Below are 25,451 nucleotides of genomic sequence, written 5' to 3' on the forward strand. Positions count from 1 at the left end.
CATGGTTGTATCAATATTCTCTGTTGTAGCTGAAAGCACTTAACTGAGAAATAAACTTCCTTGACTGAGTTAATCAAAGGGTGGTTTTACGTGTGTGATCCTAAGTGTTTGATCATTCCGTACTTCTAATTCCCTTGTCTTTTATCAGTAGGGCAGCATTCCTCTCCGGCTCAAGGTCTGTAAGTTTGGAGTACAAACTCAAAGCTACTGGAAACAAAGTAAATAAGTTAAATCTTGACCAAAGAATTGTTTCTCAATGCACAAAACTGAAAATTGAACCTCTTTTTAGAAGTAATTATTACCAAGATTTTTAAACTTTATTTTGGAAATGCATAGTGTGCATTTCCACACAGTCCTTTTGCTGAAATTCATAAGACATTTATACAAAAAAAATAATAACTGTGAAACACCAACAGTGAAGTTGATTCATTTAATTAAAATGAAAACCAGTCCATAGATTTAAAGGAGAACTTGGTCCACATAAACGAATGATGTAAGTTTTGTTCTAGTCCATTCTATGGTGGAATTGACATTTATAAACTAGTAAATGTTTCTGGAATAATCTGATTAAAGGAAGTGCTGTTGTATCTCTAGAAAATAGTATGTAAATATACAAAACACCAATTCATGTTCTAAACTATTCTGAGAATCAAATCCTCCTTTAAAGAGAAATAATATGTAGTCTACAATCGAACATTTAAATACAATGCAGAAACCCAGTGCTTCAGTGACAATTTTTCCTACAATTCTTCCCTCAGTATTTTAAGTTTGAAAAACAGTATATTTTAAAATTAGCAAATATATAAATTTGGTCCACAAAAATCTTGTAGCAGGTAGAAAAGAGAAATACATGTATTGCAAATTGATCTTATTCATAGCATCAATCTATAAAACTATGTATTATTTAGGAAAAATAGGTTAAAAAAAGATCTTATTTATAGGTTTAAACCTTGTCCCAACACCATACTGGTAGTGTACAGAAAACTTAATATTATGCTTAGTATATGTAGTTTGTGAAAACTACTTAATATTTCTTGTTATTTTCTCAGTAAATTGCAACAAATAGAATTCAAAAACAATGTGCTACTACAGTGAACTTTGAATGAAAATCCCAGAAATACAAGAATTTAAACAAAATAATCCATAAATTTGAAATACATGCTTTCTTTTTAAATTAATTTGACATTACCGTTTTCTTACACTTAATTTGTACTATACATCTTTAGTGGCAACAGATAAACAGACTGTCACAGACTGGATTTGTTGGCAGGATTTTTCTATTGTCCCTCTATCAGATTCAACTCTTATCAAATGCTAGTTGACTAATATTGGAATGATTTTTAATACAGTATTCTACTTTTCACAAACATCAATTTCAATGAAAAGGGCATATGAGGTCTTAGAAGCACAAATATTACTTAAGGCAGAAAGTTAAATTATTGTCTATTAGTACAAGCAGAGTCAACTAGGAATAAAAATACTGAAAACTTTATTTCATTTTATCGGGTTGCAATAGGGAGGGACCATAATTAAAAAGTAAAAAACCACCTACCATGTTAAACTGTTGCACTTTCCCTCCTCCCTCAATTGTACAATTATATACAAATCTGCTGAACTTCCTCAAGATGAAGCAAGTCTGTGCTAAAATAAAACAGGGTCATTTTAGCAGCTTGATTCCAGAGTGGCTACCACTCTGCCAGTCTTGCGAACTTCTCTCTCCTTCTTTTGAACCTTTTCCTTCTGCTTTTCCAGTTTTTCTTGTGTTTTTCTAATATCCTTAATTTTTTTCTTTATTGTTGATCGGTCATTTTGACTGGAAACTCCCAAAGCCTTGGGGGGGGGAGGAAAAAAAAAAGAGAAATACCTCATCATTAATTTTTCCAACAGCACTGTCAACAGTGCTTGTGTGTAAACAGTTTAAGAAAGTAGTATTCACTTTGCTGCAAGATAGTCTGTTTATTTGAAAAATAAGGACCTAAGTCCTCAAAAGCATTGTAAATGATCATCTGGGTAACAAGATAAGGAAATAAGGGCCTACTCTTGTTTGGTTGTGAAATAACAGCTTCTCGTTGCATTTTACAAACACAGAGACACCTGAGAATTTCCAGGGTAGTAAGTAGTAGTCTCAAAATATTTTTCTAGCTCTTTTTATACAAAAGGAATTTATATTCAGTAACTACTCTTTAATTTTTAATATTAAGGATTTTAAAGTGTATTATTAAAAAGTGTACTCAGTAAGTAAATGGTACACTTTGATTTTTGATCAGCAGGTGGCAGTAGCCGATTCCAAGCTACAGACAGCGCTCGCTTATGCTCTATGCAATTCCGAATGGCATGAGGTGTAAATTAAGCTTTAAGCATCAACATCCAAAGTTCCCCAAATAGAGACAGTCATTTGACAGACCAGTAACAGGTTATTTCCTCTGTGTCCAAGGAAATATTTATTTAACAAAATACAGGACATTTAGCGTTGCACATCTATTCTAAAACGCAGGTATATTTTGGAGACTGAAGTTAGACACTTCTTTTTCTCCCTAGAACACTGAAATCCTACTATTGATCATTAACAATAATTTGCCTTATGCCAGAACAGACCAATGAACCTCATTTTAGTCACACATCTTGCCTATCCAAAATGCAGGCTGATAATCTAATGAAAAAGAAAAACTGAAAGAGTTCACTAGCACTATAAGGGATACATACCATGCAGTTTCCAGAGGTAAAATGGCAAGAACAGGCTCAAAAGAAAGATTTAGAATAGATTTTTTCAGCAGGAGTGAAAACAAAAAACATTTAAAAGGTCACCAGACAGGATTTCAGCCTTCCCATTTGAAGAGATGTGGAAGAAACAGATTTCTAAAATTGGATCCTGCAATTATATGCATTTGAATTGGCTGGATCTTGTTTTGATATGACCTTATGCTGAGATTGATGATAGATGTATCAAGCCCCTTTGGGGAATTATGCTTACTTTGATTTCCTCAAGATGCAAACACGGAAGAAATACTTGGTATTTTTCTGATTAAAAATGGCAACAGCTTGTCTTTAGTTGTACAATCAATTACTAAATTCTCATCTAACTGTATAGTCTCCCAAGTATTTCAAAAGCAAAACTCTATCCCTTAAAAAGCCATGAAAACAGGAAAATAGGCTTTGTAGGTTAAAAATATGTCTGAATAAGCAGTAAAATTTATACCGTTACAACTCTATCCTGGAATATTCACATACCTTTAACTTCTCGCTGTCGAGCTGCATTAACTGCTGTCCATCTATGTTCATAGCTGTGAACTCTGTAATATACTGCTCCATGTTCATTCCCATTAACCAGTGGCATACTTGCTGGGTGGTCCATTCAGAAATAGGTCTACTGTGCCACTGATTTTGCTTTCCTGTTGTTGTAAATTCATCATCTAATGCCTAACCAATTGAGAAAAGCCACCGTAAGCCATGTTTTACTTGACTGTGTGTTAAATTCCAGTTGCCAATTGAGGTTGATTAACAAAAGGCATTTTTAAATACACCAGCTGCAAAAGGACTTAAGTTCTTGAGATCACAGTTTATAGTCAGTTTGCCTAGGAGTTTGCTATAAACAAAAAGACACTACAGCATTCGACACAAACTAAGTCAGAAATAGAGAACATAAATGGTTTTCTCTAAGAAATTATATAGCAAAGCATTCGCTTAAATTTGATGTATCCTAACAACGAGCAAGCTTCCTCAGTTAGTTGGTTAAGGTAGCTCAATCCTAATGTTAGATACTGCCTTACACAGCATCAAGAAGACTCAAGTAGCATTTCAGCTGTATTACTGATTGTTGTTAAGTGAAGGAAATCCAGAATAAAAGCAATTCTAGTAGTCAGTAAATCTGGTGACTGTTCCAGGTACAGTTTTACTAAACTTGGCGCATTTCTAAGAGAGGATTGTTTGTTCTTTCATCTAATGCCATCACGTCAACATTTTAAAGGGTCTGCCTAATAGAAGACCATTTCAGAAACATAAGAGGTTGTAGCCTTCCACTGAAAATACACTTTGCCAGCTCACAGAGCTTTTGAAGCTCCCTGCTTCAATTTCAGTTGGCTTCTGAGGGGAAAAAGGTACTGCTGTTCATCCTGAAGCACTCTATTACTTCATCACAAAAGAAAAGCTACATAAAACAGAGCTCAATGTCTGTACAGAAGAAATTATAGTGCGATACTTGAATCAGTAACATCAGAGTTACCTGAAGTTTTATTAGCTATCCAAAACGATCTCTCACTAGCTCATGATTGAGTACAGGCTGCATTAGACTTGTGGACTGCTCCACTAGGCAGCTTCCACTACTTATCAAAGATATTTGCAAAACAGCGGAAAGTATGCCCACTTTTTCCAGCAAGCCTTACGCATGTCATTTGTGAACAGAAAACATGGAAATAAGCATCTTTCTAGTGATGGATTTGAGACATGACCCTGTAAGTTTCAGGTGAACAACTACAGCTCCCCACTGGAGGGATCTCGCAAAATCCCAACTCTCCTGATGGAAAATTTGGGAGAGTTGATTGAATGTAACAAAATAATTCTGGTGATTGGAAGTGAAAGATAGTGAGACACAGGCCTGTCACATGATCCGATCATACAGTAAACTGGATCTGCGAGCGCAACATGGAACACACATCTGAGGTAAAACAAATACAATTTTAAATTTCCGATGTATCAGAGGACTACACGTAATTAGAAACAGTTTTGCTTTCCCTGGTCTGTGAAACAAAGGACAGTGGTGACATTAGGAGGAACAAGCTTGTAGAGCAGAACAGTTTGTGCTGAGGTCCTAAAATCCATACTACAAGAATTTCAAAGGATTTTCACTTCCAAATAGCTCTAGTCTGGTCACACAGACTCAACAGCCACTAGCAGTCGGAATCCACCAGGAACACTGTTGAAGCACATCTGATTTGATTTCCAAGATAAATCAAAGCAAGGCAAGTAGGGACAATCAGGAGATTTACTTCAAAAATGAACTCCTAATCCAAATTAAAAGGCTTATGTAGATACAACAAGCGTGAACACATCCACCTCCCTGATGTGCAAAAGAAGAATAGCAATTTTCACAAAATAACAGCAAAGGGCTCTAGAAGAGGTTTTGCTTGAAGTGCTCTATACAGCATCTGTACCTAGACAACTGGGGCACAGTGAGTTTTCTATCCAAGCTATCAAACTTGAGATGCTTCGTACAGAGAAAGAAGATTCATTATATAAATTACTAAAGGAATTTCAAAATGCCTGTTTATTTTAAATCATTTTAGATCCAGTACTCCTCAACCTGATATTGTAATACAAAATATGTATTGGTAACTTTTTATTTTGTCTCATACTAGCAAGTGTTCATGAATAATACAGAAAAGAAGGGGAAACTTTTTACATTTCAAGTTTGACCTGTATCTCAGAGTTGTGTGTCGTCTATCGGCAGCAAGAAATACTAAAATATATATTGCCGCATATTTTTTTTTTTATATACATCTGCTTTTATCCGTTGGGGGGGGTGTGTGTGTGTGTGTGTATCTCTCCATATCTCTCCTTTACACTGAGAAATGTGTAAAATGTTTTATTCCAGTTGGAACTCACTCCCTAGTTTTATTTAATCTGTGCCAGCCATGCAACAACTTTACTTCTGTAATTTCAGAGTACAAGTACTTGGAGAAGGTGTACTCCTGTTAAACAAAGAGGCCCAGATTCATTCATTTCACCAGGGGAATGCAGTCCCCCGAGAGAATCCTGGGGGCTCTCTGCACTAGTTGCTCCAAGCAGCACGGATTAGAGCAGCTAACAGACAGTACCATGGAGGAGTCCTCCAGACTGAACTACTAATTCCAGTCTAGGCTTCCAGCATCATCAGATGCTAACAACCTCCTCCTACTTCATATTGGTAAAGACAACCCTAAAACCAGAAGTTGTACCAAAACCTGAATCTGTGTTAGAACACTTAGACATCATCTCCTCACAGAAGTGAAGGTGAACAGGAAGATATTTAATCCTGTATAACTTGAATTTTTCACTACTGCACAAGGGAAAAGCACATCTGTAACTGTTTTTTCAGAATATCAATAGGAAAGTGAAAAGCATAGAAGAATAAGATGAAGATGCTTATTGGTCATTAAATAACACCTCTACATAATTTTTTTTTCCCAATTGTTTACCATCCTTCCAGAGGCAGAGGGACTGTCACAAGCTGTTTGTACATCAGAGTTACAGTCCCCAAAATAGCGACCACACACACACAAGATCAGCTGCAAATTAAAAAAAGCAAAACTAAAACTACTTATAAGGTACAGAGCATGAGAAAACCATGAGCTCCTGCATAAAACCACAAGTGATTCAGAAGGCAAGTACAGAAATACTGAAGGCTCTAAAGATAAAAATACAAAACCCAAGAAAACACCAATGCCATCGCACCATTTAACAGATTAAAAACTTTAGAAGGGTAGGAGGAATTGCCAGCTAGCTCACTAACCAACTGTGAGTGGAGGTGCCTTTGCTGTAACTAGCTGGCTAACAGCCTAACTCTCACCACGCAGTCACTTCCCCAAACTGCCTGTGAGAACCTGCTCAGCAGAGGCAGACTCTTCAGTGCTGCTCCCATCTAGATTTCTAAGAGGTGTTTCCATCTCCTGTCTACTAACAATTCCAGGATTTGTAGGGCAGCATGAAGTAGCCCATGCCTCTGAAAGCAGCGGTTGTTACACTGGCTAGCATGATCCCTGCTGGATATTTATGAACCCATCCGAACAACAAGCATGAGGCAGAAATTCTGCTTGTGAAGGGCTTAAGTCAAGGATTTGAAATATCCAAAATTGCTATAAGATTGCTTACTTATTTTTTCTTAAACCCCAATGTATTGTACTACTAATTAAAAAACCCCAAGAACAGAACTACCTATTTTTCTTCACACATAGTGCTTTCCAAAAGAGAAACCAGCTCAGAGTTTATTTATCATTATCCTCAGAACAGACCCTGATAATCAATGTAATTACTGAACAAGTTACAACTTTCATTGGTCATATGCATAAGCAACATATGAACTAGAGAAAACACTAGAATCAGACTCATCTATAATAAAAAAAGGCTTAAATCATCACTTTATACATGCACAATTAGTAACAGACAACTTTTGTTTTGAGTTTTGGAACCAGAAGTTTACTGAAAGTTGTAACACTAATCAACAATATTCGAGAAGATATTTAGCTTTGTTAAAATCTTACGATTTATACTGCTTCAAAGTTTTAGAAACACATATTCCATTCATGAACAATTCCATTCAAAAAACTGCAGGGAGCACTTGCAATGATAGATATTAACTGGAGTGAACATCTGGTTTTCATTAGATCTATGACTGTCATCTCTGATAAAAATCTGCAAGAAAACAATCCACTACTGAAGCCTGTAAACTAGCTGTACGATTTTTGATGCCCCAGATTTTTACATTAGTGATTTCATATTTATAGCATTGTTTGTAAGACTGTTCTGACTTTCTAATATTACTGGAGTATTTTAAGATTTTCACCGAAGCCTAGTTTAAGATAGCTAAGAACAAACTCCCACATTCATGAACCACCATTTGATTTTTTTCTTCAAACATTATCACTACCAGTTTGGCAAGCCCTGTAACTCATTTCTGGAAGATGACTGTGTTCAGCTTTTAATGACTCCTCCTAGTCTATAAAGGATTTAATTTATAAAGATGCCCATCAGTCAAACACTGAATGAGACAATATCTCAGAATGTTACTGAAGCGTAGACTTTAGGTTTCAGCTGTAGCCAAAGGAGTTAGTTCTCCAGGGGAATGAACACTGACTTTCAGGTATCTTGTTTCCACCACTATATATGTTTCGAACCACTATATTCTGCCTTTTTTCTTTTCTTTTCTTTTTTCTTTTGTTTGTTTTTATTTTGATGAAATTTTATGGTAAAACAAACCTGCACGGATGTGAAGGCAAGGTCAAAAACGCTGCAGTTTTCATTCACCCAGGAAGTTGCTTTGAATTAGTGGAACAGAAAGGTGTTACATTTAAAATTAAAAACTGCAATTGGATCAGAGAGAGTTCATTCTGCTTTTTATGCTATAACTAGGATCAGAACGCAAAGGCTGATATGGCATCTGCTATTCCATGTCCTTAGTTCAGTAACAGCTTATGATTCTTCACAGTGCTCTTCAACATTCATATATGGAAATAGCCATCTAGTTTCACATTACACAAATCTGTTTCTATTAAACATGCTGTAGTGTGAACAACAACATCAACAAGACACATATACACACTTTGAAACTCACCTCATTTGAAGAGAAGGTTAAAGTGTGTGAACGACCTGACAGATTTGGTTCTGTCACTAACCCTGAAAGTTCACAACTTGGCTTGCTATGGTATGTATCATCTATGACAATTCTACTCTGCAAACAAGTGGAAATAACGTTTTATTAACTCACTCCTTGGAAAAGCAGGTCATAAGGTGACATTTTAGTAATTTTGATTTTTGGTAAAAAAGAATACTATGACTCAGTTATCCTTAGATCACATATGTAATGCACTCACTACATCAAGCATCTGACTTGTTTTTGTTAAACTTCTGAATTTGAAAACACAGTAACAAATTTAAAGCAATATCCCCAGTAAGAGCACCTTGTGTGGAGAATTGGTTGTAACCTGAAATGGTGTTAAAGTACACAAGGAAATACATGCGATTACTTTTTCAGCAGGCATACCACACTCAGGGAGAAGCAATTTAAGATTCATTTGGTGGAATTATTCATGCCGAGTTTGTATTCAACTGAAACCTACACAAGCACAATGAATGTGCTTCAGAAGGTGCTGTTCTGTTGGTGAGATAAAAATCAGTCCTAATTGTTTATGGTCATTAAGATTCCCATGGCACAGAAGTGCCCCCATAACTTACAAAGTTTCTGAAAACAAGAACGAGGTTTAGACTTCATAGTTGCCCACTATTGAACCACTACAGTCAACAGTGAAACAAATAGGCTGTCTTTGCCTGACATACACTGAGAATTGGAATAGCAAGGAGCTTTCGGGAGCTTGCAGATCAGGGTTTAAATTCGTTGATGAATAGAGAATACAGAGCTTGCCTAAGCACAAGCTTTCCCAAAACTTTAAATTCTGATTTAAGATACTATATTGTATTGCTGTTCATTTTAACAGCTTCAATGAGGCTGGTGAAACACTGGAACAGGTTGCCCAGAGACATGGTAGATGCCCCATCTCTGGATACATTCAAGATCAGGTTGGACGGGGCTCTGAGCAACCTGATCTAGTTGAAGATGTCCTGGCTCATTGCAGGGCAGTTGGACTAGGTGACCTTTACAGGTCCCTTCCAACCCAAACTACTCTATGATTCTATGATTCAATTTTGAGGTGACTGCATTTGAGCCACAGAATCGTGCCCTCTGAAAATTACCTTGATATGAAAAATACCACATAGATGTAAAATATCTTTAGAAGAATTTTTATAATAAATAGACTGTATCAAGCTATGTAAAATCTTCTTTGTAGTGTAAAATAGTGTAAAAACACTATAATAAAGCTGAATATTTTAGGAGTTAAACAATTACTCTGATGTCTTTACAAAAAATGGTTTAACACTGTAAATCTACAGTAATTATGCAGTTTGGCAGCCTGAATAAATTGTTTTCAAAATAGAAAATTATTCTGAAATAAAGATTTTGACAAATTTATTCTTTTAATAAATTAATAAAGTACTATTAAATTAAAAAAAAATCTAACACAGTAAAATTCAGGTTAGAAATATGACTAATGTAAGAACTATCGTATTGAAAGAATGTAAAATCTTCATAGCATTTACTGTTTACATTCAGTTATTACACTTAGTCTGTGTTTAAAGCAAGCTTTTGGATCTGTATGCCTGCCTTAGCATCTAAAAGCAGCAGGATCTAGGTTCAAACTTATCCAGCAGCCAGTACTTGTACAACCTCAGGCAGGTTACCTGAGCAGCCTGTGACCCAAGCTGAAGACTATGAGGAAAAAAAAAAAACAAAACAAACCCAGATGCTACTCCTGACAACTTCACAGCAGCTTTGGTAAGAAAATCCTTCTAAAGAATACTAATGTTTGTGTTTCCCAGAATATTTTCTAATTTGATTATCTCCATTTCCAACTCAGATCCTGACCTCTATGTTTTTCTTTAGTGAGTGAAAAATAATTCTGCCGAAAGCACGCCTCCTACTTTTGCCTTTCTAAAATTTATTTCTCAGAACTACTCTTTGTTGCCTACAAACCGTAAGCAATTATTTACTATTATTTTCTCTAATTTTCTCTAAGTCTCTAATCAACTAACTATTCTTTGTAAAGATGTCATACCATATCCCTATATGCATAAATAATCTGAGATCCTAAATTAAGCTAACGTTAAGGACATTTTTCTTCAGTAACTTATGCTCCTGTAAGAGAACTATGTTTTTGCAGTTGTCTTCATTGAGCACTTCTGTATTTGTTTTCTGATTTCAGTTTAACCTGAACTCTAAATTTTCTAGATTATTCCATTTTTGTACTTGATCTTTGCACTCCCTTTTACTCTAAATTACTGATACGCATTTCCAGTCTTAAAAAAAAAAAGAAAAAAGTAAAGAAAACCAAAAAGCAAGAAAAAAAACCACCACCACCACAACCCAACAAACAAAAAACCCCCAAACCACAACTTGAGTTTTCCTGCTACCTTTTCATGGAGTGTGGTACTATACATGACTGAAAAATGGTGTCCTATTTACCATGTAGATTGTTTTATTAATTACATTATATTTTAGGGACTTCTTCAGTCTTTTAGATGTAAAAAGTATTACCAGAAACAACAGAATACTTTGTCCATTAACCTATTCTCAAATTAATTTCAACCCAAACTGAAAATCTATTCAGGAGCTTTTCTTTTAGCCACTCTCAGTTCACTCTTTCTACCTTTGCAGAGCAATCGAGAACAATTCAGAAACAAAATTGTACAAAAAAAAAAAAAGACAACGACAGGATGATATTTGCGCAAAATATTTAACGAGACATTGGAAAAAATATGAAGAAAACATAGCTAAAAGTAAAGCATCTCAGCACCAGTTGTAATGTTTTCTCCTCCTCCTGCTCCTATGCAGTTTAAAGAAGTAGTAATTTCCTTTTAAGTATTTAGAGCCAGTTGCAAAGATTTTTGATTCTTGAAGAGCACAGAATTTGGATAGAAGAGGTTTTCTAGGTATGCTTCCTAAGATTTAAGGTACTAGGATATAAATAGTTTACACCAGTGTTCTTCCTTGCAACAAAAACGAAACACTGTATTACAAGCTTACAGAAGCTAAGTAACGCTCTGGAAAAATGATGAATATGAACAGTATGTATGTCTTTGTATTGTATCAGAGAATGGGACTAAATCAAGGGGCAGATTATCTAAAGGGACTAATTTAAGAACTGTGTAATTAGAACTCTCATAAGGCTAAACAGTCTGCAAACACTCAGATCACAGGATTTTAGTTCTTGTGTTTCTAGTTTTCACAAGCCACAATAAGTTGATTCATTACTTTGCCAAATTATAAGTTTAAGAATAACTTCAGTATCATTTTAAGAAAACAAAATCCTTCTAGATGCAGTAATTTTAAGAGGCAAATTTTGCAGAAACAGGAAACAGTTAAAATATAATTACATTCCTTGCACCATCAGTATTAAAACACAACTACAGAAATTATACACAATGCGAAAGACTCAGTACAACAGTTAGAGATTTTTACACGACAAAGTTCTTATTTTAGGGTTTCTACTTTTACGTGCTCTTTAAGAAATGCTTTCACCTGATCATATGGGATACTACAGACATAAAAGCAATAAATATTATGGAGTCAACATCAACAAAAAGGAGTATTCTTTCCTTAAATTCTGGGAGGATGATTTTGTCCCTGCTATTTGTTGTTTTAGTAACAAGACTCACTGCTAAGTGGTCAAGCACATTTCTTTCTCAGTTTTAATGTCTTTTCATAGTGAGGTTTACCAGCCAAAGCCTTGTTATTGTAGTGCAAACTTAATGATCAACTGCAGGTTAAGATCTACAAAGATTTGTCATTCCAAGCAGTAGCTACTGTCGCATTACCATCTTTATAAAAGACCCCAAATGTTGCAAAGTAAAAACAGCCTGACTTCGGAGAGGCCGAGTATGATTTTAGGATCAGTTAATGTAGGAGAGTCTGTTCTTTAACAGGATCAGCTTTTTACCATTTTACGAAGCAGGAATATAGGTGAAGACGTATATATTCTTCCAGCTGCTGGTTTGCAACTGGCACTAAGAAAAAGAAAAGAGCAGCAAACAGCAATTACATACTGGAGCATGAGAAGGAAACAAAAAATAAAACGGTAGGCAAGAAACCAGCTGGAAGGTTAAAGTGATAATCAACTCGGATAAAATATACAACGATGAGAAGAAAAAGCTATTGTTTCAGGGCAACGTGGAAAGGAAGAGAGCGCCCAATCTGGTAAGATCTATACCTTTTTGATTGCCCAAAAAAGTGTCCATATAAAGGGGTGCTTAAGCACATTATGGGTGCTTATAGTAGAAATGCAGCAGTGGGACTTTTACTGTGCTCAGAAAAATTATTTGCATCAGACAGAAAGGAGGAATGAAGAGGGGATGAAGGAGTTCTTCTGAACCAATGACTTTGAAAGCTAAACCACTGAATGTTTATCTATAAAGAAAACATCTCTTGATAGCTTTGCTACAGCCTATTAAGAGATCAACCATACACTCATATTTAATCAAAAATTGTATCAAAGTGTATGCATATCCCCCCATCTTGCAGTCCCAAGATCCTTGGGTTATTTACAGAAACATCTTTTAGACACTACATGCTTCAACAGAAGCAAACAATGCAGGAGCTCTAAATACAGAAGGCTGACGCACACTGGACAGTATTCTGTAAAGTGTCGTTCTACTTCAGAAATTAAAAAGTTCCCACTCTTCTTAAATTCCTATGTTATAGTAAGGTATTGTGTGGTTCTAAAACCACTTCCTGTATTTTTTACAAACTATATGCAGACAGCTTACTCCTGTCACAGGGACTGTAAATTCACACTAAGAAAACAGAAAGTAATTTTAAAAAAATGTATTATAACAGCATTTTAGTGCAATCAGCATCTGGAAACATGGAAAGCCAACTTGTTTTCTGCCATCTATGCAAAATATCAGTGACTTCACGGACTAAAACCCAGCAAGTTTCTCTTCTAGATTTGTAACTCATTTCTCTCTAATAAGACAGAGGAAAAGGAAAAACTGAAAGGGTATTTTAGACAACTAAAATAAAGAAAAAGTATGAAACTCAAGAATAAACCTAGCTTATGAGGTTACTCAAATAACTACAATTTTGAATGTGACAAAATCCAAAGGAAACAAGAATGAAGGTAAGTTAATAAAATTGTTAGTAACAGTCTTACATTGAAAGTAAATATTTAGACAGTGCACACATTAAACTTCTTAATTTTTACAGCCATTTCTTTCAAATAGTTTAAACGGTAAAGATGGTAACTTTATGGTTATAGATTGAACTGTGTAGCCTCACTCTTAAGATCTAGTTAAAAGGCTTTAAATTATTAGAACATTATCAGTTTCCTAGAAGAAAGAGTGTTCTACAGATGTGTCTCTTGGCTTTCAATACTAAACTCATTAATGAAAACCAGGATGCTACCTTCATCCACCTGTCTGTTACTCCACCCCTACATATCAGTATGGTAAGAACAGGTCGGCCAACTGCCGGGGAAGCTGACCTCTATTTATGTACACTTCCTCCAAGTACTAGACTGTATTAGACAGGGAAACAGATTTGGCTTTTAAAACTATACTGTCCTAAAGCTAGCGTTACTTTTAGCGTTATAAACCAGTGAAAAAACATACCCTGTGATTGTTCCTTAGATGCTACTTCAGCCTGAATAGCCTCCACTGATGCCTCAACTGAACAGGAGGGAATGGGAACGCTCACACGGTTTCTGCTTGTGAGGGCTGTAAAGTGTCAAACTTCTGCAGCCATGTTTGTAAGAGGTGACGTGGTCAAGGACTAAGTCATCAAGCTTCCACATACTAAGGACTACGTTTTTACTTTATCAAGATGCAATGCTTAAATATTCAAAGCACAAATTAGTCATCTTTACCTTGCTTCTGTTCTTCTCTTGACCGTGTTCACAACTGTCCTGCCCGCTCTGAGTAACGTGCAGGCTGCTACTAGAAATGTGAGGCTCTTTGTGGCTGTCTCCAAACCAAGAGAAAGGCATGCAAGTAGGAACAGGGGAATCTGAATCTGATGCAGATAGATTGTTGCCAGAGTCGTCCAACAATTCTCGGGAACCTCTGAAATAAGTAGATTAAATTATTTAAACAACAACAGCAAAAAACCCCACCCTGCCTCCCAAACACAAACTCAAATGACACACCACTCATTTTTAACCGTTTCACAGCACAATTGATATTTAAAATGAAAACTAAGACTTGCCTTTAAATATCCATGCAAAATAATTCGAGTTATTGGACACCACAAATTTAAGAGCTTTTGCAGTATTTCACACAACAATTTAACAATTTCAAATAATTTGCTAATTTAATTTACTCAACATACATCTTCCTACGCAAAATATAGTTTTTATATTTAAGGTAGGATACAACGTGTTAATCTTATGAGCCACTTTAAAATGTAACCCTGCTTTACTGTTTCCTCTATACTATTCTATGTATTTTTCTTACTTCATGAGATTAGAAGCTCATCTCCACATCATTATATTAATCTTCAAAGATTTTTGCCATGGTTATACTCAAATGTACTTTAAGGTCAAACAACATTGATAGTTTTAAGGAAATTCTTAGGTTAAAAATTTTAGGAACACAGCATGTATGTATTAAAAAAACCAAAACTACCACCTGCTATCCAGAGAACCTCTTAGATTTTCTTTTTCTTGTTTCTTGCCCTTGCCTCCAGATTTCCGTAATCCACTGAAGGGAAAAAACACAATTTTCATAAAGCATTTACATTTACACAGTGCAGCATTTTTTTTAATCAGCAAGCTAGTTTTTACATTGATTTCAACAGTTTAAAAAGCCACATTTATCTTGTTACACAGAGTATGATTTTGCAGATCATGCATGCAATTAGAAAAGTACTGTGATTCATATTATATTTAAGAACCATGACAGAATTATGAAAGTACCTTTCAAAGACCACATATAATCAAAATAAACACAGAAAATGCCCAAAGAAACTCAGCATATAGTGGATACAACCAAGAGGAAGAACACAGTTTTATTGCTATATAAATGTTTATACACAATGCAGAGTGACTTGAACTAAGTCACTAACTACATTCTCTGTGTGTGAAATAAGTTATCATTTCTAAGTTCTATATTATGATTTATTGGTTGCAGTATCAGTCTGAGTCTTCAATGTTAGCTGGCTTCAACAAGCTTTATACCTGGCTCCAAAGGAGCAAGCCTTATTGCAAAATTTAGTAACTCTCCTCTCAAATCCCCAGAGTTCAGTTACCACACTGCATTTCCAGATAATATGCAGCTTGCACTTTTGTTCTACCCCTGTTCGCAATCTCATCTTCTAAACGAAATTCAGAAGTCCACTCATCACTGCTGCCCGCCTCCAAGGAACAGTTCATTAAGCAGCTACTATAGCCAAACCCTACGTAATGACACCTCTACTGTAGAAGGAATTAAGGCAAGACAGGTATCTATTTCAGACTGTAACGCCAGCAGGACATAACATTAGAGTCTAGGCTCCAACAATATTTTGGCATAAAGCTATGCATGGATTTGCAATTTAATTCATAGAGAAATTGTGTATTCAGATAAAAACTGAAGAACCCCAAGAAATTCTTTGAGGGAAAAAAGTACAGATAAATAAAATCAAAATGTGGTCGAAACATGAATGCAACATTACAAATTCAAGATGAAGAAGACTGTCCAGTGGTGTTGCTATGAAGCAGAATTACTGGATTTCCTCAACATTTTTTATGTTGATATTCTCCAAAAGTAACACTGAAAACCATTTATTTCCAAATGAACACAAGTAAAATCTTACCCAAAATCAGGAAATCTCCTTTTAGACTTCCCTGATGATGTTCCTTCATTTGTTTCTACTGTCTTGTCTTCATTTTTCTTTTCTTCTGCTTTTCATAGAGGGGTGAAAAATAAAAATGTTATTCTAAAAATACTTGCAAGTTTCAAGTACTTATGATAACGCTTCTAAGTAAGATACTAAAACCTGAGTAACAGTGTTAAAATTCATATTCACACATGCAGATACTAGCTGAAAATTCTACCGCCATACCAATGTAAGTTATTCTCTATAGCATATTCCCATCATGCTGGCTGTGCTGTACCATTGAAAAATGGCAACACAACAGTTGCTTATGACTGATCAAATATATTGCTTTTGATAAACAGTAATTCTATACTGTCTACAGAAAGATAAAACTTACCACAGTATTTTGCTTCAATGAATTACAAACAAAAGATAGTTTAAGATGTTTAGAAAAAAGCACCTCTTCCTTGTGCAAAATGTCAACTTCAAAATACACCAACGAGATAAGCAGTGTAAGATGCACGAAAGAAACTTAGTTTTAAAGCAACAATTGAGAAGTACAGCATTTAATTGTCCTTTATTACGTTTGAAGTATTATAAGATGTTCCTTTTGCATTTTTTGTGGTTCAGTGGCTAGTCCAGGCTGGCCACTTGGAACACGGGCTACGTACGTGCAAGCTGCTCGCTCCAGAAAGTGTGCCTAACCAACATGATAGCCAGTACCTGGACAGCAGACAGATCCTAACAAGCTGAGTTTCTTGGAAACAGTATACAAACTGTGACTATTCTAAAGAAATAATTGGCACTTTGAAGCTCCTCCAAGACTGTAGTATTTTCAAAACTGGAATACAACCTGCTAGGATCCAATTTTTCACCAGAGGGAGCATGTTCAATTCCAACTGCTCAATTATTAAGTGAAATTAAGTGACAAACTTAAGCATCACACTACCTCTTCCCATGGATTGTGATAAATTACTGCAAGTCCTGAATGTACTCCATTTTAAATTCTCAGGCTACTAGATATTTTTTTAAATAATTGAAATATATTTTGTATTGCAAATCAGGTGTTTCATAACTAAGCTGCCTATGAAAGAGATGCAGCCGGTTTTTGCGAGAAAAAGTAGGTTTTAAGCTCTGCCTTCAAGACAACTCCCGACAAGAAGTAATGTACACAGATGCCTTCAAGGATTATAAAAACCAAAAATCATGTTTACTACACAAAACAGAGGACAACTCCCCACCACCCCATCAGCTAATAATCCTTCCTAAAACACATAATGGTTATCTCAAAATTTACATGCTGAGGAGTCAGAATAGTCAGAGGTTTTTCCTCTTTTTTTTTTTTGGCGTTTCTGATCAACATTAGAACTTTACCTAATTAGTTAACCGCTCTTTCTAAGCATGTAACATCCAATAAATTATAACTACCAGTTAAACTGGTTATTTTTCCTGTCAACAGGAATACAAAACCAGAAGAATTAATTTTAATATTGACATTTGTTTCCACCTCTCTTTCCAGAGGTAGTATTTTAAGAAAAGAGGTAATTTCTAAAACACAGTATAATAGGTTAAAATACAGACTGATACATGAATGGATGGGAAGGTAATAGAAAGGATTATTTCAATGAAATAAATAGGGAGACATTTAAATACGGTTAGAAAGCAACAATCTAGCAGAAAGTAGCATTTAATGTCATTTTGCCTACAAAGAGCGAGCCTTCAATACTGATCCTAATCTTTGATGTACTGCATTAATTAGCTCTTGCAGTGGCTCTGCCAATTTTAAGAAAATGTTTGCAATGCTTCAGCCATCACAAAAAAATTATAGAAAAGAAAGCAAAATCACTTGTATATTAGGTACTTGTTTTGATAAGGGTTTTTTTTGAAAAAACAAACAAACGAACAAAACAAACAGAAGCTGGGGTAGAGACTTTTTGTTCAAGACTTTATAGAAACACACAGAATGAGGAGAGTATAAAACAAATCCTGTTTTCAGGGTATTAAAAGAAAGGTTTTGTCTGAGCTGTACAGAAAAGACAGCAAGTATAATCTGCCTTTATATACTGTGCTAGCTGACTAAAGGAAATATCAAGCATTTAAAATATTTTATCTGATCCCTTTTTCAATTATTCATAAGAAAAAAAGCCAAATATTTTTATCAAATAATGATTAGTAGTGACTAGGCTGATTATAATACTTTTAACCTTTTCCCAGTGAGAAAGATCCTAAGAGGACAAGGTGAATAATGCAGTAATTCCCATAACATTCAGAATCTGTATCTTGTTTAAACACCTGGATAATGTCTGGAAGCACAAAGTCAACACTGAATTCTTTTGGGAATCAGGAAATCAGTCAAACTTACTCTCCAATACATTACTACTTATGAGGCTAGTGTTTTGCAGAAATGTGCTAGGACCTTTACCGATTATCCAGTCAATGACTTACCTCCTCTCTAGCTTATGTCAAGGCAACCATTTAGACTCTCTAGAGTTATAGATTTGAGCTTTTACCAAACTGACTTAGACCTATTCCTTTCTGTAACTGTTCAATTGAAACAGCATTTATCCTGCAGGCACCTTTTAGATTCTTGGCACTGCAAATTATTTTAGAAACGTTGAGTTTTTGTAGAAATTTGGTAACTAGCTTGTTGCAAATGAAGGAATGAAAACATAGGTAAGTGTATTTCAGAACATACTATTGTTGTATCAAAATCTTTCAGTAAGTAAAAATAGAATACAATGAACTTGCATACTTTTTTGCTAACTTCAAACTTTCCTGAAGAGTTAACAAGTGGTTTTAGAACAGGTAATTAGTTTTGTAGTCAATTCATTTTCCCTTACTTTATTGTTCAATATTCATTTATATCTAAAATCTGTAATACTTCAACCTCAAAGGATTAAAATAATAATAAACCCTTAAGTCTTACCCTTAGCCCCTTTCCCTTTTGCTTCCCTTTGCTTAACATTCTTGGGATGCCCTTGAGGAGAATTTGGAGCCATGTCTTCAGGAGGTGGTGAACGAGTGGTGGTTGTGCTATTTTCGCTGTTTGGTTTGTGTACTGGGGAAGAGTGTGTGGAAGCAGAAGGACTTGACTCTAGAGGACTTTCTGTGCTTTCTGTTTGTTCAGGCTTTTCACTCTTTTGATCCATGTCATCCAGGCGCGGGAGAGTTAATTTTTCACTTGTTTCTAAGGTCTTAGTTAGGTACACAGTGGAAAGTTCTCTGTTGGGAACAGTATCTTCTGAATCCTCATCCTTCAACAAATTCAAAAGTTATTTTATGATAAGCACGATATATAATCATTTACTATTTGATCTTTTACGAGGATGTAAGGATATCCTATGCTACACACAAACTTCCTCAGTTCAGAAAATTTTAACTTAATCACTTGTAGATATCATCTAAATCACATGAAGCTGATTTTATAGGCTTTCCTTTATCCACCCCTATACAGATCCTTCTGCACATGCCAAATCACCTTTCTCTATCCAAGTCAGAAACGTTCTGGTACATCTTGGCCATTTCAGTTCAATGCAACCACTTTTCAGGTTAACTGAAGTAGTTCAATCTTCTCCCTCTATGACAGCTCTCTCATATACCAACTATATACACCTCAATTCTTCAACTGTTTTCCAGAAACGCGCTAGAACATTTTACTGGTATACTTTTTGTGGACTTAAATGATCATTTATGGAATAATGAGGCATTTCATAAGTGTTTAGTTTTTGACAAAATTTAGTAACTAACTTGTTTCAGGTGAAGGAATTATAAGATAGATAAGCATATTTCACAACATACCACTGCCACTATATCAAAATCTTCCACTAAGTAGAAGTAGAATACAACAAGCTTGCATACTTCTTCGCTATCTTCAAATTAACTGTGCCACAAAGAACATGTCAGAGATCACCTATGTGGTATGGGTTTTTTGACTTGATACAGCATAAAAATATGATGCTTTGGCACAGTGCGAATGAAGCATGGACAACACTTAAAATTGCAAATACAGATAAAACTGAACATACATTCAGGCTCATGAATGCATAATTATCTACCAATATTGTTACCTGTAGATTTGCAGTCTGTTGTCCAGCCCCAAGAGATTCTTTCAGCTTTGATCGAGAAGGTGGCTGGCGTTTTACTTTCAAAGCAAGCTGAGCTTTTGCTTTGTGGGCACTGGTGTCTAATCTGGGAGTATCCCCAACAAAAGCATCAAAATCTGCAACAAATATGTACTTCTTAAAAAAAAAAAAAAGACAAACTGGTAGGCAAGTTTTCCAACCCACTATCCAGAAAAATATTCAGAAGTTAAATCAGAATTATTCTACCTGTTAATCATTACTATATGAAAATACTGTTTTATATAATACTACAATATTTTAACATACTGTGATAGCAATTTCTAATTAATTTGAAATATATTTCTACCCAATTTCTTCAGTTTAAAAAAAAAAAAAAAAAAAAAATCCATCAGGACATAATTGTATTATGGCTTGAAAACTGAATTTTATTCTCAAATAGATGAGCATTTGTGCCCAAAATGTACTTTCCTATCCTTGTTCTTTAAGATAGAAACTCTTTACAAAGTACATAAGCATCTACCAAATCTTTTTAAAATATGCTTCTCATTTGAACCACTATCTGATATTTTATAACATTCTGGACATAAAATTACAAGACAAATAAAAAAATCATAGCAAGTTTTGGTGTAAATCGTAGCTTAAAAATCAATAGGATTTTAATTGACGTATCTCAGTGTTTCAGTCCCACTAACATTATCGGTTTCAGAATAGATAATCTGAGGAACAGTGAAGATGGGTATCTCTCCATCTATCTCCTCTTTCCCCAGCATTTAAGAAATACATTACTACAACACTGAAAATGTTGGGGGACCTAAACAAACACATCCACACTGGCTTAGGTCAAACATTTACCCAGTCAGTAGGAAATAGCAAACACTATTTCTTTTAACCACAAAAAACCACTACACATATAACTCCTCCTAATTTTTGTTAAATGCAAATCAAAGATCCTACAACCTACTTACCAGAAATTAACATATCTGAAGAATTCAGTCTTTCTTCTATTGATTCTGTTTCTTTTTCATTTTCTTCTGTCTTTGACTGTTCATTATATTGGCCTGAACTTTGACAGCCATCTTCCAATAAATTGCCACCTCCAAACATATATGGCATTTTCTCATATACTTTTAATTTACTTTCAAGCTCTGAAATCTGCAAGAATTAAAATTCAGAAGTGAGAAACAACTCTTCAAGAAAGCAGAAGTTTATTTCAAAATATAATACTGCTTTACTTTTTCCTGACATATTTTCAGCTGTTCTGCATATTTCTGGTCTCTTTCTTCAAGGAGCCTTGAATGATTCTCTTCTTTTTTCATAAATTCTATTTCTCTGGTGAAAGAAATATATACATATATATGAAACAGTAATATATAGAAATGTAGAAAAATACATAAAATAGAAGTGTGCACAGTTGCATTTACTAAAAAGTATTCTGTTAGTAAATGTTGAAAAAAAATCAGCCTGTGAAGTATAACTGATTCATTAATCTTGTAACATCACAAAATGACCTATGTATTTGTATGCTTCTACTGTCTCCAAAAGAAAATACATATGACACTGTAATTTACTCTGGGCTGAAAAAGGATGTGTTGCAACACTTTTTGTACAGTTACAACCATCTCTCTACCTTTAAAAGTGGCAAGCAAGTTGCATATACATTTAAAGTATGAAATATATGCAGGACTCCAACCATTACATCTTACTCTCTTCCACAAAGATACGTGCACACACAGTATTTTCCTTCCAAAAGCTATGGTAGAATTCTTTGTAGGAAACTAAATTGCATTTCAAGTTTCTACTTGGTTCATCCTACAGAAATTGCAATGGCTGAGTTTTACAAAAAAGAATCAATTATTACAAGAAGGAAACAAAAATAAAAGCTGCTTTTTCCTGCAAGTCAGATGGAATAATATACAAAACCAGAAAATAAGTGGAGAACGTCAATGCAAAAGCTTCAGGGACAGTCAAAAGAGTAATGGGAATTTCCTAAACAGCGAGGAAATGGAAACCACCATGTTAGCAGTGACCTTAATGTACTTTTGAACTTCCATGTGGATAAACTTGGGAGGATAGGGGAAAGGAGACCTTTAAAAAGCTCACCAAATAGCACAAAAATGCACTGTGAAAAGTAATGCTTCTGGATGTGGACTACAGAGCAAAAGATCATGCAAACTACCTTTAAAAATAAGTAGCAAATGGAGAAATTGGGGACAAAAGAATTATGTGCTTACAGTAACTATCAAAAGCATGTATTAGCAAGACACTTCCAGAGGTATTTTGCAATTAGCTCTTGTTTAGCTAAGAGGAAAGAAGGTAGAGCAAATAGACACAACTGCACAACAACAGTGCTCAAGTCTTACATAGGTGTATCTAGTAACTCTTAATTTTTCTCAGAATTCCTTTTACTCCTCCTCCAAGATGTAACTCCTAACTCAGACTGAATCACACGTATCTGGCTCTTATTATATATCATTTGATGCCTACCCTATCTGGAATATTTAAGTTGGTCAAAGCTAGAGGGTTTTTCACAAATAGCAAAAGGTATTGCCAAATACCTCATGCCAAATTTCAAGTAGTCCTTCCAAAAGTATAGACGCATTACAGTTTCTCAACTAAGTTGTTTTAAAAATTTATTATTAAAATATTAAATCTTTTTTCCTAAGCTAGAATCAAAAGCAGCAGCAAAATTTTTGGAGAACCTTTCCAGAAGCTGGTGACTTAAGGTATGGAAGAATTCAGTGTGTATAGCCCACTGCTCCCCTAAACGCTGACAAATGAAAAGGAAGTGTGTAAAGCAAATCCCAACCCTAGGTATTGTTGTCAGTTTTCCCCATAATGTACGAAACATACAAGCAAGAAACAGAGACCTGGTATTTTGGGGTACTTACTTTTGTTGGTAATCTTTAAGCAATTTCTTGGCTTTGCTGTATTTCTTTTCAAGGGCATCACATTGTTCTTGAGTTTCTTTAAGATGCTCATTTACTGTTTTGCATAAACTCTGTGCCTCTAACCAGTAGGTCTCTAACTTTTTAATTTTCTCTTTGCTTTCGTCTAAGTTTTGCTGAAGTTGGGCTCGACTTAGTTTCCATTCATTTTTTTCTGCTTCAACAATTTTTAACTGAAAAGATTAATACTTAAGGAATTAATCTAAACTAAAAGGTGAAATAAAAAAGTTGTTTATACATGTTTAAGTAAAGAATAGCTAATAACCATTAAATACTTATCAGTAATATTAAAACAAGACACTGAACTTTTAAAGAAATCGTATCAACTCTTCCAAATCTTGCTAAACCAAGTAAGTTTAGAATTCAAACCCAAGAGTCTTTTACTACTTCCTCATTAATATTGCTTCTCTTTAAAGAGATAAAATGAATAAGACCTTTATTGTTAGCTTATGTTGACTTTTCAAGATCTCACCATCTCTTAATACCTCTGGAGAGGCCTATTTTGATTACCTTCAAAGGCAACTGGAGATACAGAATCCTAACCTGTATAAGACAAGCTCCCTGTCCTACTACTTTGTTACCAACAGCTTGTTGAGTAAAGTTAATGAGACCAGCTGGTCTTCCTAAAAAGTTATGACATACCCATGGTTTGCTTTCCTGGGGCTAATGTATAAAAACACCAAACACTCCCTCAACAAAGGAAAGGGATGGGGCCCCTTCAGCTTGACAGCAGCCACATTATAAAAGGGCATGTTAACATGTGAAGTTCTCCAGGCCTTGGAGGAGTGAGCAGGCAGGATACAGCTTAGTTTGCCCATGCCTCCTTCTTTGGGGACACTATTTACACTGAGGAAATCACTGCTTTTGGAGCCAGTTAAGATCACCTGCTGATGGAACAGAGATGTTGAAAGGACCAAGAATTTCTGGAATTAAAAATGGGGCAGTAAGTTGTACGAACGCCAACATCTTAAACAGCCTTTTAGCAATCTAGTTGGGCCAAATTTCAAGAATACTGTGAGGAGGAACACAGTCAGAAATCAAAATCAGAACTGTCATAAGAACACGAAGAAGTTTTGGCTGCCTTGCCTCTCTACACTTGGAGCTCTGAACTTTTGCAGAGTGCAAGAAAAACCCCAATAGATACTGTCATTCAAAATTACTGCAATCTGAAGCACCATCCCCTCCCGACTTGCTACTCGCCCCCAGCAATGTGCTGCAATTTGTCCCAGGGTACACATTTCTCAGCAAGGCAACACAGAAGGGCAATGGAATAAAACAAGCTGCTCACCTACAACAAGTATTTCCAGAAAAAGGCCATGCACAGATCTCCATCAGTGGAAAAAGCAGCAAAAAGAACAAGAAACCCCTCCTCAAAGAAAGCAGAAGTGTTGAACCAATCCTCACCAAAAAAAAAGCTGGAAAAAATTCTCTCCCCAGAGCAGGTCAGAAATTTGAGGAGGGAAAGAGGGGAAACAAAGTAGCGGAAATAACTTTCTGGTAACAGAAAGTCAGCCACAAACCACTGCCTGTAAGTGCCAAATCTATACTCAAATAAGACAAGTTCTATCCACTGAAAATGTTCTCATATTTGTTTGGGAGCTTGTTTCACACAGTACTCTTGCTATATTCAGTTCTACTCTACGCAGTTATACTGAAGCATTCATTTTATAATGGCACAGGGGGCATTTTGGGGCTAGGTTTTGTTTGTTTTGTGGGGTTTTTTGTGTTTTTGGTTCTTTTGTTTGGTTGGTTTTTTGGTTTTGTTTGGTTTTTGTTTTTTTTTTTAATTTGAGCACAGTTCTTCAGCTTAGAAATGTCTGTCTAGCGTAACAGAGTATATAGAGCCTGAGGCCTAAAACAGATTGCTGCCTTCTGCATTCAGCCTTTTCTTGTTAAAATTCGTAAGTAAAAATAAAATAAAAAAAAAAACCCACCACCAAATAATAAGATTCTTTGAAAACTTACTTTCTCCTTCAGTTGATTCACTTCAGCTATTGTTACTGCATGTTTTAATTGTAGCTGAAACAAACAAACAAAAAAATTGTATGAGCACACACAAAATTACACTTGAAATGCTAGTTTTAAATATTTATCTGTTATTCCATTCTTCCTCAAACCATTTTTATAATAGCATAAAGTCAACTTAATTATTTGTCAGTTAGAGGAGAAGTGATCATGAGCTTTTATTAAAAAAAAAAAAAAGGTAAACTCAAATTAAAACCCAAAAAGTTCCATGGTATTCTATTTGCTACAAAAATCAATACATGACCACCTATCGTTAAAAATCCCACACTGTTGTCTATACATTAAGAAAAGTGAGAAGGTTAAAATAAT

At 35.2% G+C, this 25,451-nt stretch overlaps 1 protein-coding gene across 1 annotated transcript in view; it reads right to left on the reverse strand.

Annotated features, from left to right (window-relative positions):
• Positions 1-416: 416 nt before the first annotated feature.
• LOC142083599 (neurabin-1-like) overlaps positions 417-25,451 on the reverse strand; it is a 43,753-nt gene continuing 18,718 nt past the window's right edge. Inside the window, exons 8-19 of the mRNA XM_075153249.1 lie at positions 25,083-25,136; positions 23,061-23,290; positions 21,405-21,501; positions 21,138-21,324; positions 20,158-20,309; positions 19,017-19,344; positions 16,088-16,175; positions 14,923-14,994; positions 14,163-14,358; positions 8,303-8,419; positions 3,229-3,417; positions 417-1,830 (exon numbers count right to left, since the gene is read on the reverse strand). Coding sequence (XP_075009350.1) covers positions 1,663-1,830; positions 3,229-3,417; positions 8,303-8,419; positions 14,163-14,358; positions 14,923-14,994; positions 16,088-16,175; positions 19,017-19,344; positions 20,158-20,309; positions 21,138-21,324; positions 21,405-21,501; positions 23,061-23,290; positions 25,083-25,136 — 1,878 coding nt within the window. The 3' untranslated portion in view covers positions 417-1,662. The remainder of the gene's footprint in view (positions 1,831-3,228; positions 3,418-8,302; positions 8,420-14,162; positions 14,359-14,922; positions 14,995-16,087; positions 16,176-19,016; positions 19,345-20,157; positions 20,310-21,137; positions 21,325-21,404; positions 21,502-23,060; positions 23,291-25,082; positions 25,137-25,451) is intronic.

This window comes from Calonectris borealis, chromosome 6 (assembly GCF_964195595.1).
Source record: "Calonectris borealis chromosome 6, bCalBor7.hap1.2, whole genome shotgun sequence".
Lineage (NCBI taxonomy): Eukaryota > Metazoa > Chordata > Aves > Procellariiformes > Procellariidae > Calonectris > Calonectris borealis.